This window comes from Cryptomeria japonica, chromosome 9, assembly GCF_030272615.1.
Source record: "Cryptomeria japonica chromosome 9, Sugi_1.0, whole genome shotgun sequence".
NCBI lineage: Eukaryota > Viridiplantae > Streptophyta > Pinopsida > Cupressales > Cupressaceae > Cryptomeria > Cryptomeria japonica.
In genome coordinates, this window is record NC_081413.1 from 375,765,281 (window position 1) to 375,782,789 (window position 17,509).

The 17,509-nt window shown below is 34.6% G+C and overlaps 1 protein-coding gene across 2 annotated transcripts in view; it reads left to right on the forward strand.

Annotated features, from left to right (window-relative positions):
- LOC131072564 (multisite-specific tRNA:(cytosine-C(5))-methyltransferase trm4b) overlaps positions 1-17,509 on the forward strand; it is a 248,177-nt gene that overhangs the window by 25,510 nt on the left and 205,158 nt on the right. For both annotated transcript variants that reach the window (XM_058008759.2, XM_058008751.2), the window contains exon 2: positions 3,741-3,829. In XM_058008759.2, the coding sequence (XP_057864742.2) occupies positions 3,741-3,829 (89 nt within the window). The remainder of the gene's footprint in view (positions 1-3,740; positions 3,830-17,509) is intronic.

The window sequence follows — 17,509 nt, forward strand, 5'->3', positions numbered from 1 at the left end:
TGGCTTGCAATTTATTGGGCCTGCAAATTTACTTGTAACATAGGCAAGAAATTGCCAAGTTTGGAAACTATGGTTTCGAGTGTGTTACACTAACTTTAAATCAATTATTTTGCGTGGACTGCAGTTTGTGCTTTGAATCATCTAGCAAACAGAAATTTATTGCACCAAAAATAAATCCGAGAAACTTTAAATATTGAAATTTTGAATCGAAGCTTTTTGTATCCCATAGTTAAAAATCTAAGATACCAGTTTGGTTTGAGTATGTTTGTATGGCAAAACATTTCTGGGGTTGGGTCTATTTTGGTATGTCCGTATCATAAAAATGAGACTTGGACTCGGCGTGGACTTGGTGAGGGTGACTCAATACGGGACTTGGGACTTGGCAAGTGGAAAACCCAAGAAAGTCTGAGATTTTTAAGGATTTTAAACTTGTTTCATGCAACCTTTATTAAATAAACCTTAAAGACACAATAACATCATCAAGTAGAAGCTAATTTGATCACATACGCAAGTATACATCGATCACATAATTATAAACACAAATTATAGTTTAAGGAAATCGAACACTCAGATATTTAAATATTGTCAAATGTATACAAAATTCATGGAATATGAAATCTTTGACATCAAATGTTCAAAACAAATATCAAAACAATAAGTCTGTGGCTCAAAGGAGTTTGCATCCCTCCTATGAAGGCATATAAGGTAGGTCCCACTAACTAGTGGGAGTTTGAGAGTGGAGATGCTAATGGGTTTGAGGGGTAGCAATGATAAGCTGCACAAGGTGTTAGATGTGATAAAAACCTAATGATAGAAGGGGTGCATCCCCACGGGCAGAAAAGGCTATGCCCCCCAATTTTTTTTTTAAAGAGAAAAAGAGAAAAGAGAGAGTGAAGAGAGCAAAATGATCTTTGTATTGGGCAAATGATGCTTTTAGTGACATTTTAGGGTTTTCGGATGCAATTTTTTAATAAAAAATTTAAAAACATCAAAATATCTTTTTTTTTTTTTTTTTTGTTTGCGAGTCTAGTTGAGTTCGTGCATCGGGACTCGTCGAGTCCGCGAGTCTTGGGTCATGGCGAGTTTCGCTCTAGACTCAGATGAGCCCAAGTCCGGTGAAAGATACCAACTACTAATTCGGAGAGCTGATTGGTTTTTTGATTGGCTTTACTTGACTGAATTCTTTGACCAGCTAATAGTAGTTTTAGGTTTGAATGAGGGTTTTTGGTTTTAATGTGTTTTTGAGTGGTTTTGGGTGGTGCAAAATGGATGTAAATTGCAAGAGAAACTAAACTAATACTGAAAATTGAAATCAGACTTCTGATTCTTACTACAGCAATACAATATGTCAAAGAATAACAATTTATTTCACTTAGAGTGCAAATTTGCATACCAGGTGTCCTGAGCCTGCCTGGTTGAGCCTCCTTATTTAACTGAAATTCAATATATGCTGAAGTAGGACCTTCCTGAATGTGATAACAGCTCCAATTGACTTTATTGACCCTAGATTGAATTACTAAAAACAATTGAAGAGGAATTGTGCAGACCCAGATGGAATTCTAACTCCTTGCCAGGCGTGGCCCTCCAGGAATGAAGAATTTCCCAGTATTATTGAATGTGCTGATCACATAAGACTTTATTTCCCCAGAATAACTTCTAATTTGCTGATCCTAATCACCAACAATGAATTTCAATGCAATTTGCTGATGTAAAACCCTTGCAATTATTTTCTACAATCTCCAGGCAAGATTTCGTGGTATGACCAAGATGGGAATGGTACGGCTGGCTCAAAAATGCATGAATTTCACTGACATTTGCCTTATTCCTGCTCTGATTTGAATTCCAGGCTATTTGGATGCTGCTGTTGCTGATAAATCTCTGATTCAAGCTCTATTTGGCCAAATATTATCATTCCAGGCAAATCGAGTTAGTGAGAAGTGAAAGGGGTTTCGTCCTATCACCAAGAGATGGAGCTTTTCGTCTCCAAATCCACTCCATAACTCTGCTAACCACTTTGCAGACCTGCAGAATAAAATATGCTCGCCAAAACAAAATCATTCAATGCCAAGAATGATCACCCAAATGCACCTTTTAAGCCTCCAACCCTAGATCGATCCTCAAAGTCATAATTTAAAGATTCCAAAGAATCTTCTATTCCTCCAATAAAGCGTCCAACTTGAGGGTGAGCTCTTCATGTTAATTTGTCCACCTTTTTAAATGTTTTATTCTCCTAGGAGGGCGTGCCATGTAACTTAATAATAAAGTTACTTATTAAAACATAAAGTAACTTAACAAGTCACCTTTTATTAATTTTTCTAATTTTAGAAAAAAGTAACTTTGTAACACAATATTATAAAGTTTTTATTAGAAAAAGCTCACCAAGGCCAAAAATAACTAAGTATAAACCCATTCTTGGTTGGCCAATCATCTCCAAACACTGAACTTCACCTTTGGAGATGGGTGATAGGTGAATTTCCACTCCTGAATGATTATTGAGAAAGAAGGGACATTACATCCGGGCCCTTGGGACTCGCCTGGGGTCACCCAGCTCGGGACTCTGTATAAAAAATTGTAACTATATACATTTTACTTTTAAAAAACAGGAATTGAGTTCAGAACACCACATAGCATGCAAATGATTAAAAAATCACCATAATAATTAATATACTATTATGGATATCAAATTTTCAAGCTCAAATGTCATGATAGATATTCATTGTTAAATACTAAAATAATAAAATCAGCAGTCAGCAGCATATGGGTCTCCATAAAAACTAACCCATAATATTTAATCCATATGGGTTAAATATTAAAATAATAAAATCAGCAATCAACTCTCTTTGGGCACTGACAAGCAAAAAGGAAAGTTCAGGATGCGTATTTGGCTTGTCTCTTGTTTTCAAAATGAGGTAAAATGAGTTTGTTTTTGTATCTCAATGTGTTTAGAGGTCAATTTTAGGGTCAGGGTTGAACTTTTTATGTAGAACAGTCAATTTATGAAGTTAAAAAAGAAAAGATATTTAAATAAAAAAGAGGTGTTTTGGGTGCTGGGTTCAGCTTGGATTTGCTCAGGTATGCTTTGTAGGGTACCTGGATGAACCCAGGTCCAATTTGAAGGACCATGTTGATATCAATTGGGTGCTCCAACCTATATCTGCTCATTTTCTGAGTGAACTGGTAACAAACATAGAAATTAATGTATTGTTCTTATGAACAGTCTCCCTCAAGATAAACATACAATGCCACATTGTACATTCATATAAGCCATATATGTGGCTTATGAAATGCATATAAGTGCTAAAATGAAGACCAAATTTTTAAACTTAGCTTGATCAGATAATTTTCAAGTGAATTTTCTTGCAAAAGAAGGCAATAATTTCATAAGAACAATTTAAAGACAGTTTGGTCATTTCTGTGAATAATAAAGATGCACACATGAAAATGATTCACTTCTTTTTAGCTTTGTTTTATTATTATGTATTTAGTAATTAGAGGACATTTTTAGGAACTCAAGAAACCACTTTCTTTAGTTATTACATGTAAACAAAAATATTTCTTTCCTTTTCAATTGCTGCATATTAGAATTTTTTTAGTATAGAACAGTGATCCTTTTTAGTGGTTTGTTCTGTCTTATATTTTCATATGGATACTCTCTATACATGTATGCTGATATGTGTTTATGCAAAAGTAAAATATCTATTTTTTATTAAGCTAATCCTTGAAAGTGTTTTTTGCTGCAGGAGCAAGGTATTATACCTGAAAAGGAATGGGATGAATTTCTTTCGATGCTTCAAAAGCCTCTTCCGGCAACTTTTCGAATAAATTCTAGGTGTGAGACACTTTTGTATTCATGTTTGTCTTTTACGTTTAGATTTTTATTCTGCTTTTTTTGTAGAGTAATTGGGATCACAACTATGAGTAGATTGGTTCAGGGTGGAACAAGCCTTGGATGTCACAATCCCATTTTTAGGGTTGTGAGGTTCACTAAATTTCATCACATTTTTTTTTGTTTTCTCATTTGAATGGATGTTTTGTAATATTTTGCTAATTTCTAGGATATTATGATCAACTAGGTTTGCATATAAGAGAGTATAATTTTGAACTTAGCAACAACGTACACCATAAAAGTGTTTCATTCCATTTACATTTAGGTGATGTTTTTTTAGTGTTTCAAATTATATGATGTTTTATTGAGATTCAATTGCGTGGTTTTGAGTTAGTCTTTATCGATCCATATTTCAGGAACATTGTTTCATAAGATTCTATGTCTTGTGAGTATGAGTGGTCCACTTGGCATCCATTGCAACTGGGTAATGCTCATAAGGTGAAGCATTGTCACTTCTTAGGAGGTCACTTTTTCCAGTACCACTTCAATTGAAACAATCTTAAACACGGAGTTTCCTCCAAGATTAAGTCCACTTAGCTTGCAACCCCATTTGTAAAACCTTTAACAATTATTGTGACTTATGAACTATCTAGTATGGAGCTCCTTAGCTCATTCATTTACTTTTAGAAGTTTTTTTGTAGTTTATTAAATTGTATAATGTTTTATTAGGATTCAATTGTGTAATATTTAATCAATCTTTCTTGACACGTATTTCATTAGTAGTGGTTCATAAGAATCCATCTCTCATGAGCATGAATGGTCCACTTGGCTATCATTGCATTTAGGTGATGCTCATATGGGTGAAGCATTGGGAGTTTTTGGAAGGCCACCCAATCTAGTATTACTTTGATTCAGTGTGCTTAATCAAGGGATTTTCCCTAATGTAATATCCTAGTCTAAACACACATAAGTAAACTTAGAAAAGATTCTAACAATTGATATATATATGTGTGTGTGTGTGTATAGATATATCTTTTTTTTTTTTTTTTCGCTTTTAATGCAAATACATATACTCAAGAAAAACACACAAACTTAAACTACTCATTGATACTAGAAACTTTGTCTAATCCTTGTTGATGCCTTGCACCATAGTTGGCAGACTTTGACTCAGAAAACCGAAACTTTGTGACTTGACAAAATCTCAGGAAAAACTTGACAACTTAAAAATGGCTTAAATTTCTTAAAATCTGTTTCTTTTTTTCCGCAAAATTCAATGATAAAATGTATCAATGAGTCCATTCATGAGTGCAAAAGTGTTTTCTATTGAATTTGATTCATTCGAATATAAATTGAGTACAAAATCTCATGATGCAAAATCTTGATACAATAGTTCGGTAGATACTTTATGAATTTATGTTGATTGCCTCTAAAAATTTTCATCATAATTCATAAATTGCATATTACAACATTTTACATCTTCCTTTTCCCTAGTCTTGTGAAAAATTGAGGAGAGGTTCTACTCGCACTCCATTGCAGCACCTTGCTTGACATTGAAGGCTGTGTTTGTGGCTCCAAATCGACCTCGATCCTGCTGCTAGAAGGCAATGACTCCTCTACCTCAAGAATATCATCCAATGACAATTGAGTAGCTCCTTTTGCTACAGCCACATCCTCCATAACCATCCTCTCAAAATCAAGATTTTCATTTGCAATAAATAGTGGGATCTCCTCATCTTGCCTTGTCCAATTGCCATAAGGATCAATGCCATCCAAATCAATTAGCTCCTTTGACTTGTCCTCTACCTTTCTTGTGCAAAGCTGAAGGTTATATTGTATTTTATAATAATAATGGCATTTTGAATCTTTGATATTGATGGTATGATACTTCATCATTGATCGATACAAACTCAATATAAATATGTGATATGTACAGTGATCGAATTTTTTAAGCAATCAATGCGACAAACTCCAATCCTCTGTCAATGTCCATGGTAAAGAGGGATAATGTGAGTGCTGATCCACCAACCATGGAGCAGAATGGGCTCTCCAGTGCTCCATCTTAGTCAAACGGGACCCTTACTTTATGGGCATGGTCTTAGTAGAGTACCGCATAGGGAGAAATCAGTGAACTCTAGAATCAGGAAATTCTAAGTCAATTCAGAACTCTAACTGCGATTGATTAATGATACGATAGTTAACCTTGGCCAAGGTTTTGGGGTTAAAACACAATGGCTTCACATCTCTCCTTTGACAGTTAAGATGACAGAATAGAATTGCATGCGCCTAAAAACTATGTGGACACAACTCACCTACACATACAAAAGTACAATACAATTTTACAAAAAAGATGGAGGTACTACTCTCCACATACTATGAGTATTTGGGAAATAACCTTAATCATGAAACTTTCCCTATCAAATTATGCATAGGATGACTGGAAGTAGACAAGATTAGGCGCCCCCCCATAAGCCTTCATCAAATACCACTTTTTCAGCCAACCTGTGAGTTGTTGGTTCCACAATGATTCGAGTCATTGCAAAAGTTCAACTCAACTGACATTTTATAAACAAAGACAACTGCAGGAAAATCAAATCAACATTATTTAGTCCTTGGGTCTGTACAAGGACAATTGGATGAGTGAGACTATAAATCTCTGTGAGGACTCCCGAGCAGAAAAACAGGCTAGCAAAGATTAAAAACATGTTTTGACAAGTAAACTCATAATTTTTTTCATACAAACAACTTATATCTTTTGCCCTCGTTTTCATTGCCTCATCAAATACCACTATTCACAGCCAACCTGTGAGTTGTTGGTTCCACAATGAGTCAAGTCATAGCAAAAGTTCAACTTAACTGACATTTTCATTTATTTATTTATTTTGAAAACAGGGACACTAACCCGATTTTTTCATTTTTGGTTTGCTGATTCATTCACGATATCAATTTTACTACTATGTGTAAATCAATTACAATACAGTTCAGAGGGATTGACTCCCTTCATCGCACACCATATCTCAAAACAAGCTTGAAATTACTCTTAAAACAGCAAAAGCAACATTTTATTTATGCTGAATGCTATCCCTTGCTGTCAGCAACTGAAACTTTCTTTTCATGTCAACAAACTGAGTTTACTTAAGCATATTATCAACAAATAAATTAGGATAATCTCACTTCTCTAGCTTGCTGTCAAACGAATCCCAAGCTCTGTTGGTAGCTCCCTGAACCAAATCACAAAATACCCAAGGGCCAAACTCAAGCATCCAGTACTAGAAAAAAACAAAAATGAGTCCAAATTACTCGTATGTCTGACCAAAACAGTTTGCAAAGCACAGCAGCCTTGTGTTGACCAGATTTCATGTATTTATCATGGTTTTTGAGCCACTAATGGTGCCTATAACTGAAACAAAAATCTCACACATTGTACATGGTGCCTCCCATGGGTTGGGACACCACAAAACTGGAAGCTAGAGAGGGTGTGGCAGCCACAACTGCCACTCTTCTTCTTCTTCTTCTTCTTTCTTTCTTTATCCAAACATGGCATTGTGTACGGCTTTGACAGCTTCTTTATGAACAGTAAGCTCAAATTTTAATAGTAATCTTTCATTCATATACAGTTTTCTCTTTTTGACCTAGATGCAGCTAAGGTACAATTCCTTTGCTTTCAAATTTAAATCATTTTGCAAATGCTGGGTTTATAGTCTTGTACAAAGACTTTAGCATGCAATGATTATATCTATTTTTCCTGTTTGCCCATGTGGCTGTCATATCATGGCTCCACCTTATATCATCATAAATGTTTACTTCTTAATTTTATGAACTCACTGATATACATTAACCAAAATGAACACTCAGACACAACTCATAGAGCCAAGATGATTCTTTGATTAAGGTTTGATCAGTGATGTCCAAAAACACAATATGATAACAACAATGCCATGACAGACTCCGCTAAACAAGATTGAATAATAGAATGATGATTCAAATGTTGGAAAGTTTAAGACTCAATCGACAATACATGACAACAGTTACAAGATTATCTAAGGTTCAGAATTGGTTTTCGGTTGGTCAATTGATATGTGGACTCTCGCATCATACCCTCTTTCTACTCAATGGAAATGTACCTTGCAAAATCCAGGACAACAATTTAACAAGTTCTCATCAATAATCATAAAGTAGTATAATTATTAACAAATATAAGATTAATTAAATCTCATCTTCACATAAGTATACATCAGTAAAGGGATTAAGTCAGATCCTAAACAATATTAAAACCATAATCTATCAGTGTATCAGTGTCCCATTCACCATTATTAACCAATTAAAATATAATTATTGTTAGTAAATCAAGAACTTTTTTGAAGCTTCTTTGATGGAAATTATGCTTATATAATAAGGAAAATCTAGTCACCAAGAAATAACCTCAAAATGCAAACAGTAAAATATTTTTAACTATGCCTAATGGATGCTGGGTTTGTATTACGAATACAAGGTCCACAAAAGTAGAAATGTTCTCACATTTAGAAGCCCATATTCTCCAAATCATACATCCACAAAGCATGAAAAATTCTTTATTAAGTAGTAAAATCTCATCTTTATATGGTGAATTTATCCTGCTGGTCAGAGAAAGCTTTAGTAGCAAGAATTGTGACAGGACATATCTAGTTTGCATTTTTCAGGTGTACAATCTGCGTGTTGCAAATAGGGCTAGCTGTTTATTGGCTGCGCTGAAGCAGTTTTGCAGATGCAACTACGATGGCTTGTTTTTGGGGCCAGTTGCAGGCTGGTTGCTAAGGTTACAACCTCCAACCCATTTACATGTATTAGAATTCTGTCGAGCCCCACCAAAAAAAAAGGCTACCAGATCGCAGCTCTGATGACAGTTGTATCACAGGAATGACAGTAAAACGCGGTCAATATTACATCATGGTCGCAGTTCTTTAAAGAATAAGTTAGGCGAGATGCTAGCGATCCATAGAAGAAACAGGTCATAAATTAAGAATTTATCAAAGGGCGACGATTTAATTAAAGTTAAAACTATTATTCTCCAAGTGCAGCGATGAAGGTTTGTATCCCTTGCAAGGGCGATAGATTTCATGAAAGGGCATGACTTTCTCTCTCTTGAAGATATAAGAGGGGGGACAAATCAATTTGATAGGCATCCATGATGGATCATTGAATGGAAATAAACATTTGATCAATAATCAGAAAATCAGATCTGACTTGAATAATAAGGCAGCGATCAGGAGACATGATCCTTTAAATGGATATCTCTTCTCAAAGTGATGTGTCTCCTCAATGAGATATGAAGGTATAAAGGGAGTAAGAAATTGATATGCAAGACATTGAGTAGGAATGAGAACAGAACAGCAATTCGGATCATTAACAAAGGATCATTCAGAAGGATTGTCTATTGAATCGGGAAAGTCTGAAAAGTAACCAGCAATATATGTATACATGTATAATTTTAGCCAGTTTCTCAAGAATCATTGAATAAGATTATTCAAGGGTTTGATTGCCAATCCATCAAGATTCTTATAATTAGTAAGTTATCAATTAATTTTCCTACAAGCAATCATAAATGGGATTAGTAAGGAAACATGGTAGGGAGATGCAATAGTACTGGTTCCCTCGATTAGGTAGACCACCTCAAGTTGGTTTTCTTGTGGGCCAAGGGGTCGAATTGCCTTGGATGGATGTTCAGCACCCTTGGGCATAGCTGTGGAGAACAGTCTCCCGGCGCCCAATCGGGCCTTCCCATCAAATCCCTAATATGATTGGTTGTTAGAAATAAGCCATATAACATGGATCCAAATGCATTTAGGAGATGTTCCTTCCAATAGGAATTCATCATGAGCATTTTGATTGATTATTTTTCTCTAAGTTTAATTGCAATTATGTAAGTTATTTATAGAATATTCTTTGTAAATAAGATAACTGTTGGAATTGTTATTTTTGGGCAAAAAAATGGGTATATCCTAGTCTATGGGACAAACCTACATTAACCACCATTTAATTAGGGTTAACTATTCAGACATCTTCTTAAGTAAATCAAAAATAAAATCGAGTAGGCCAACATTGTACTTCTATATTGGTGTGCCTTCCACCAGTATGCTTCTTGTTTTACGTGTAATGTGTATACTTCATGCCTTGCGTGTATTTTTGTGTATGCTTCATGCCTTACGTCTGTTTATGTGTATTTGTCATGCCTTACGTGTATTTATGTGTATACTTCATGCCTTAAGTCTATTCATGTTTGTACTTGATGCCTGATGTGTATTTATGTGTATACTTCATGCCTTATGTGTATTTGTGTATACTTCACGCCTTACGTGTATTTGCGTGTTGCTTCATGCCTTAACATATATATATGTGTATACTTCATGCCTTACGTGTATTTATGCATATGCTTCATGCCTTACTTATATTTATGTGTATAATTCATGCCTTACATGTATTTATCTGTTTGCTTCATGTCTTACATATGTTTATGTGTATACCTCACGTCTTACGTGTATTTATGTGTATTGAGCATTACATGTATCTTAAGTGTATTTACGTGTATGCATAGTGTCTTACATATATTTATGTGTTTGCTTCATGCCTAATGTGTTTTCAGCGTGTTTACTCCATGCTTAACAATTGTGAAAATACCAAATCGATCTAGAAACCCGATCTTATCAAGAAAGTTAATAGACACCTTTAGGTTGATATCTCATGATGTTTTACAAAAGCTTATAATTAAGATATTTGAACCTTCCATGATGCTTCTGGGACAGGGATGAGTATGGTGTATTAATTGCAAGTGCAAACCCGTTGAAAAACTTATTCATGCCTAGTATGAAAAACCATGAAAAAGATGAGATAGGAATACACCTTGCAAACCCCATACATGGTAAGGAATTGTGTATGGTATCAAAATGCAATAACAACCCCATGAAAGTATCAATTGAATAACGTATGATGAGCCTGGCATTCACCATAAATGACAATAGCAGGACACTATTTTTAGGCCAATAGTCGTGAAATTAGGTAAGGAGCAGTCTATACTCTTTATTAACAGTACCCCTCTAGGGCACACCCGCAGGGAGAGAACATGGATCCTATTCAAAGATCAATACGCTCTGGATAAAATCTGTACTGAAAATAAAAAACCCACAGAGTATAATAACTCTATAACATGAATGAACTTGAGACCCCAAAATTATTGACAAATACCAAGGGATGCCGACATGCATCATTATTACAAATACTTATATACTCCATTTCTGAATCTCTGAAATGGATTCACCATACCAACGTCATGTAAGCTAAGAAACCCCAAGATATATGTGTGTGTGTGTGCATGTGTGCGTGCGCGTGTGTGTGTGTATGTCTGTACACACATATTTATGGACTGGTTAAACTTAAAATTCTATCACCAAAGATTCTCAAACCATTTAAGGCATATGCTGACACTGACAAAGTTGCAACTCTGACAGAAACTTAGTGTTGATCCTCAGAAAGGATGATGCTTCTGCTTATAAATGCTGATGCAGTTAACAACTCAAGCGATTGCATTCCTAATACTGATGCACCAATTAAAGCTAAAATTCAACATCATCCAAGAATTAATTAACACTTTGCTTATTCCTTATTACCGTGACGCCTTTGTTAATTATGCAATCCATTACTTGATTGTTTCCTACTCACCACTTATTGGTAACTACATTGTCATTTATATTACCATTACATACATATCTTCTCATTGGCTAATTACTTTCCAGAAATTAAAGGTTCAAGTTCATTATACACTCCTGGTCTTAAACATTCTTTATATAGACACGGTAGTTATTACTACTAACTTTTCACATTTAGTTATAATGGTACAGTCCTTTGTAAATTGTTAAGAAATTTATCACTCCCATTGTCATAAAGTTTCTCAATGCTGTCTTAGATATAATCATCCAATAGCTTATAGAGCAAGCAACCTAGACATATCTGTATACCTATGATGGAGTAAACCACCGTTTAGGGTATTATATATTCCTCAAAATCGTTGCCACAGTCATAAGTTGTACTTGATACTCTTTGTACCAAGATCTCTTCGATTTCCTAACTCTAAATAGTACTTATCATTTCACAAACTGTCGATCACACATTTGAAACATCACTAAGACCATATTCAAGAATTGAAACAAATAAAATACAAAGAATGATTGAACATAGTAATCTGTCACTATTCTTATACAGTCAAACTCATAACATTTTACCTTCTCTCAAACAATTGTGTTAGGGTACAACTACTATACAAACAATGAGATTCAGCGAACAAATTCTTAACATCATAAGGCCTCCGTTTTATGACGTATAGTTAGCATTACCATTTCACCCTAGGGTACACTTTTATCTGCTATACGTAATATAGCTATTTCATGTATGATGTGGTCAATCATCGATAAAGAAACTGAAACACATCTATAACAGAGGATTACATTGCTCTCAAATAATGTTATTGACCCAAAATAGTATCATTAGATTCCTACCACCTATAAAAAGATTCTATTGTAGAGTAGTGAAAAATTATATATTGAAGAAACAGGGAATCATTTTTAATAAGGCAGATGATATCGTTATGATACATCACCATAATGTTCTATGTTTGCATCTTGGGAAAGAAGACAATAATTAATAGAAAACATCATTAATTAAGGTCATATATGTGTCGTGCTTTTAATCCTCATCTTGATATATGGAAGATTTCCCTTTCTCATTGTCTCAAAGAAATAAATCCAATTATATTCCTTGTAGATGCAAAGGGGGAAAATTGATTTTTGGATTAATTTTCCTTTTCTTAGTGCCTTTTTAAGGATGAGAGAAAACTTGTCTTAAGATTACAAACTTTGTCAATTTCCAATACCTTGGCTATTTTGTTAACAAAAACATATCCTGGATCAAATTTGCAACTTGAGATAATATCAGAATAGTGCAGAGGAAGTGAATTGGTGATAAATTTTTATAAAACACAAAGATAGAAGATGCAAGGACCAAGCCATTTCTATATGAAGATCATCATGAACACTCTCTCTAAAGCAAGGGAAAACCAATGCAAGGTCAAATAGTTAGTTTAAGTACAAATAAGCATAAGAAATCCAAATAAAGCATAAACCAACAACACAATTATACCTTGCAAGAGAGAGAGTTCTCTCTTGTTCCTCCGATTGAGCCTTGGATGAAATAAAGAATGCGCCCCTTCCTCACTTGATTGGATTGGCTCCTTCTTTGGGATGTGGATTGCTCCCCACACACAACAAGATTTGAATGATTTGATAGGATTTTGATTTTGGATTAGATGGAAATGAATAGATTTGGAATTGATGAAGGATCATGAGGACATGATAAGGATATGATAGAGGAAGATAGAGGGAGAAATGAGCAACACGAGAACGCTATCAAGGGAGTCCTTTTTTTTGTGAGGAAATAATCCTCCAATTTATAGATTGGAGGAGGCCAATGGAGGGCCAAGATTGACTTTGGGAAGAAGGGTTTAGATCGATTTGAGAGGGAAGACATGGATCAAGGTGCATGGGGAGAATAAAAAAGAATATAAAATTCTTTGGGGAGAGGAAAGAGGAATTTAAAATTCCAAAATAAAGGATGCATGGGGGAATCAAGGAAATTTGAATTTCCTTGAAAGTCTCAATGTTGATGTGACATAAGTGGAGGACTATAAAATGGGGAAATAATGATAAGCATGCTTCTAGAAGAATTAATTAGGCTAAGTGGAGATTAGGGAAAGTGATTTATAGGAATCACTTTAGTTAGGTTAGTTAATTAATTTTAATTAACTAAGTGGGTTTTAGAAGAAATAATGGTTGAGGTTACTTTAGAAGAATGGGGAAATAATTAATTTATTGATAAATTAATTATTGGACTATAGTGATAAGATTGATTAAATTTGATTTAATTAACCTTAAGAAGAAGGGAATTAACACAATTAAACTGGTTAATTATGTTGAAAGGCTTAAATTAATTAAATATTAATTTAATTAATTTTAGGTTTCTACACTCTCCATAATCATTGCTTGAGGACAAGCAATCTTGGGAGGGGTTGACTGTCATCCCTACCAAAAAATAGGCTACCAAATTGCAGCTCCGATGGCAGTTATATGATAGCAATGACAAGAAAACACAGGGAATATTACATCGTCATTGCAGCCCTTAAAGTATAACTTGGGCTAATTAAAATGAGATGCTAGCTATCCATAGAAGAAGCAGGTCTTAAATTAATAATTTATCAAAGGGCAGAGATTTAATTGAAGTTAAACTATTATTCTCCAAGTGCAGCAATGAAGGTTTGTATCTCTTGCAAGGGCAGTAGATTTAATGAAAGGGTGTGACTCTTTCTCTCTTGCAGATATAAGAGGGAGGACAAATCAATCAGATAGGCATCCATAATGGATCATCAAATGGAAAGAAACATTTGATCTATAATCAGAAAATCAGATCTGACTTGAATAATAAGGCAACAATCAGGAGACATGATCCTTTGAATGAATATCTCTTTTCAAAAAGATGTGTCTCCTCAATGAGATATGAAGGTATAAAGGGAATAAGAAATTAATATGCAAGTTATTGAATAGGAATAAGAACAGAACAGCAATTCAGATCATTAGCAAAGGATCAATCAGAAGGATCGTCTATTGAATCAGGAAAGTCTGAAAAGTAATCATTAATATATGTATAATTTTAGAATCCATCAAGATTCTCAGAACGAGTAATTAATCAATTAATTTTCCTACAAGCAACCATATATGGGTTCAGTAAGGAAACATGGTAGGGAGATGCAGTGGTACTGCTTCTCTCAGTAGACCACCCCAAGTTGGTTTGCTTGTGGACCAAGGGGTCAAATTGTCTTGGATGGATGTTTGACGCCCTGGGCTTAGTTGTGGAGAACAGTCTTTGGGTGCCCTATCGTGCTTTCCCATCAAATCCCTAATATGGTTTGTTGTTAGAAATAAGCTATAATATGGATCCAAATGCATTTAGGAGATGTTTCGAATAGGAATTCATCATGATCATTTTGTTTGATTATTTTTCTCTAAGTTTAATTGCAATTATCTAATATATTTATTTAATATTCTTTGTAAATAAGTTGTATTGTTGGAATTGTCATTTTTGGGCAAAAAAGGGGTATATCCTATGTTATGTCGAGTTTCTGGGATGGGGGGACGGGGAAATTGTTTTTCAGGATGGATTTTTTTTTTTGCCATTTTTGGGGACAAGGGGACAACTATATAAAAATAGGGAAAATTTAAAATATTTAGGGAAATTTGAAATATCCATATGCTAACATTGATATATCTTTCATTGTATACATTATACATAGCAATTGAGTTGAATTGAGAGTTCAAATGAACTGAAATTCATAAATTCATATACATGATGTAATGTAATAGTTGATACATGAGGAGGCATCCCTTGCCGTCCCCGAGACTTTTACGCTTCTGGGACACTTGATTTTTCCCAAGAAATGCGTCCCCGGGTAACACTAGGTATATCCCAACTGGGGACATTACAAATTCTGCCAGGTTTCCTTTGATAACATAATTTAGTGGAGTTGCCTATTTTAGATGTTGAACAATTTACTCAAGAAGAGAGCAGGATTGAATGAAGCTGTGGGCTATTTGTAGAAAGAATCTGAAACCTATGCTTCTATTTTGTAGGATTGCACTTGCCCAATAATTAATCAATTAATTTTCCTACAAGAAATCATATACGGGATTAGTAAGGAAACATGGTAGGGAGATGCAGTAGTACTGCTTCCCTCTGTAGAGCACCCCAAGTTGGTTTGCTTGTGGGCCAAGGGGTCAAATTGTCTTGGATGGATGTTTGACGCCCTTGGGCTTAGTTGCGGAGAACAATCTTTTGGTGCCCTATCGTGCTTTCCCATCAAATCCCTAATATGGTTGGTTGTTATAAATAAGCAATAATGTGGATCCAAATGCATCTAGGAGATGTTTCCAATAGGAATTCGTCATGATCATTTTGTTTGATTATTTTTCTCTAAGTTTAATTGCAATTATGTAATATATTTATAGAATATTCTTTGTAAATAAGTTGTATTGTTGGAATTGTCATTTTTGGGCAAAAAAGTGGTATATCCTATGTTACCCCGAGGTTTTGGGACAGGGGGATGGGGAAATGGATTTTCGGGATGGATTTTTTTTTTGCTATTTTTGGGGACGAGGGGACGACTATATAAAAAATAGGGAAAATTTAAATTATATAGGGAAATTCGAAATATTCATTTGATAACATTGATATATCATTTATCATATACATTATACATAGCAATTGAGTTGAATTGAGAGTTCAAATGAGCTGAAATTCATAAATTCATAGTTAATACATGAGCAGGTATCCCTGCCGTCCCCGGGACATTGACGTTTCCAGGACGCTTGATTTTTACCAAGAAATGCGTCCTTGGGTAACACTGGGTATATACCAACTGGGGACATTACAAATTCCGCTAGGTTTCCTTTGATAACATAATTTAGTGGAGTTGCCTATTTTAGATGTTGAACTATTTACACAAGAAGGGAGCAGGATTGAAAGAAGCTGTGGGTTATTTGTAGAAAGACTCCGAAACCTATGCTTCTATTTTGTAGGATTGCACCTGCCCAGTACAAAAGACTGTGCCAACTACAAAAGCTCTTTGCCAAATGTTATTTAACACTTAAAGTATTCCTAGTATTCAATCCATATTGATGTTCTGTCATCCTCAAAATCATGCGTTCCAACTCTCTACGTCCCAGTAGTCAAATGTCTTCATTCATAGCAAAAGATGAACTACTCTTCCCGAGATACTCCTGCCCTAGAAAACTAATTTGACAATGTTCATGTTGGTTGTCCACTGACATAGAAGGACCACAATGATTTGAAGTTTTATACAGATTGTAAAGAAGAGAAAGGCATGTTATATTGAAAGCTCTTGACTCCGATTGGTTCCAAATAAAGAATGAAATCCACCTGATCTCTTGAGCATATTTTTGAATAAGGAAGTTTTTCCTAAGATAGGAAGACTGATTAGCACAGTGATACTGTGTAAGAGTTGGTTGATTGGATCTCTTTCCATGGATTGAATGGAATAGACGAATATGTTCTGCTATCATAGCTTGAATTATGTTATCACAAAATGAAAGAGTTTTTGAAATCTCTGCATGATGAAGCTTAGTTATGGATGCCGTCAGGGCCTAACTGGGATTCAACCATAAATCGGATTCTTTGTATCACAGTTATTATGTGAAGTGTAATTAGTTTGTAATGTATAGTGGTGATCAGTAACCAACTATTCTATGAATATAACATAATTCACAAATAGTATTATTTTTACGATTAAAGATCATGAGTTTTTCCTTTTATCTCCAAAATTCTTAATTTTTCTATGATGGAAAATAGTTATCTTTTACATTGAACAGAATTCCAAAATTCTTAATTTTTAGTATGTAAGAAATTGAATAGAGTTTGAAAAGGTTATTACCTAAGGATGGTATACTAATGTTATTGTTTAAAATTTCCTTGTACACAAGAAGTTTGCATCACTTAATTTTATGATTTCAGGGGCAATTCATCATACTGAACAACACATGTATATTGGGATTTTTTGGTTTATTATTTTTTTGAATTTCAATAACTTTTGCAGCA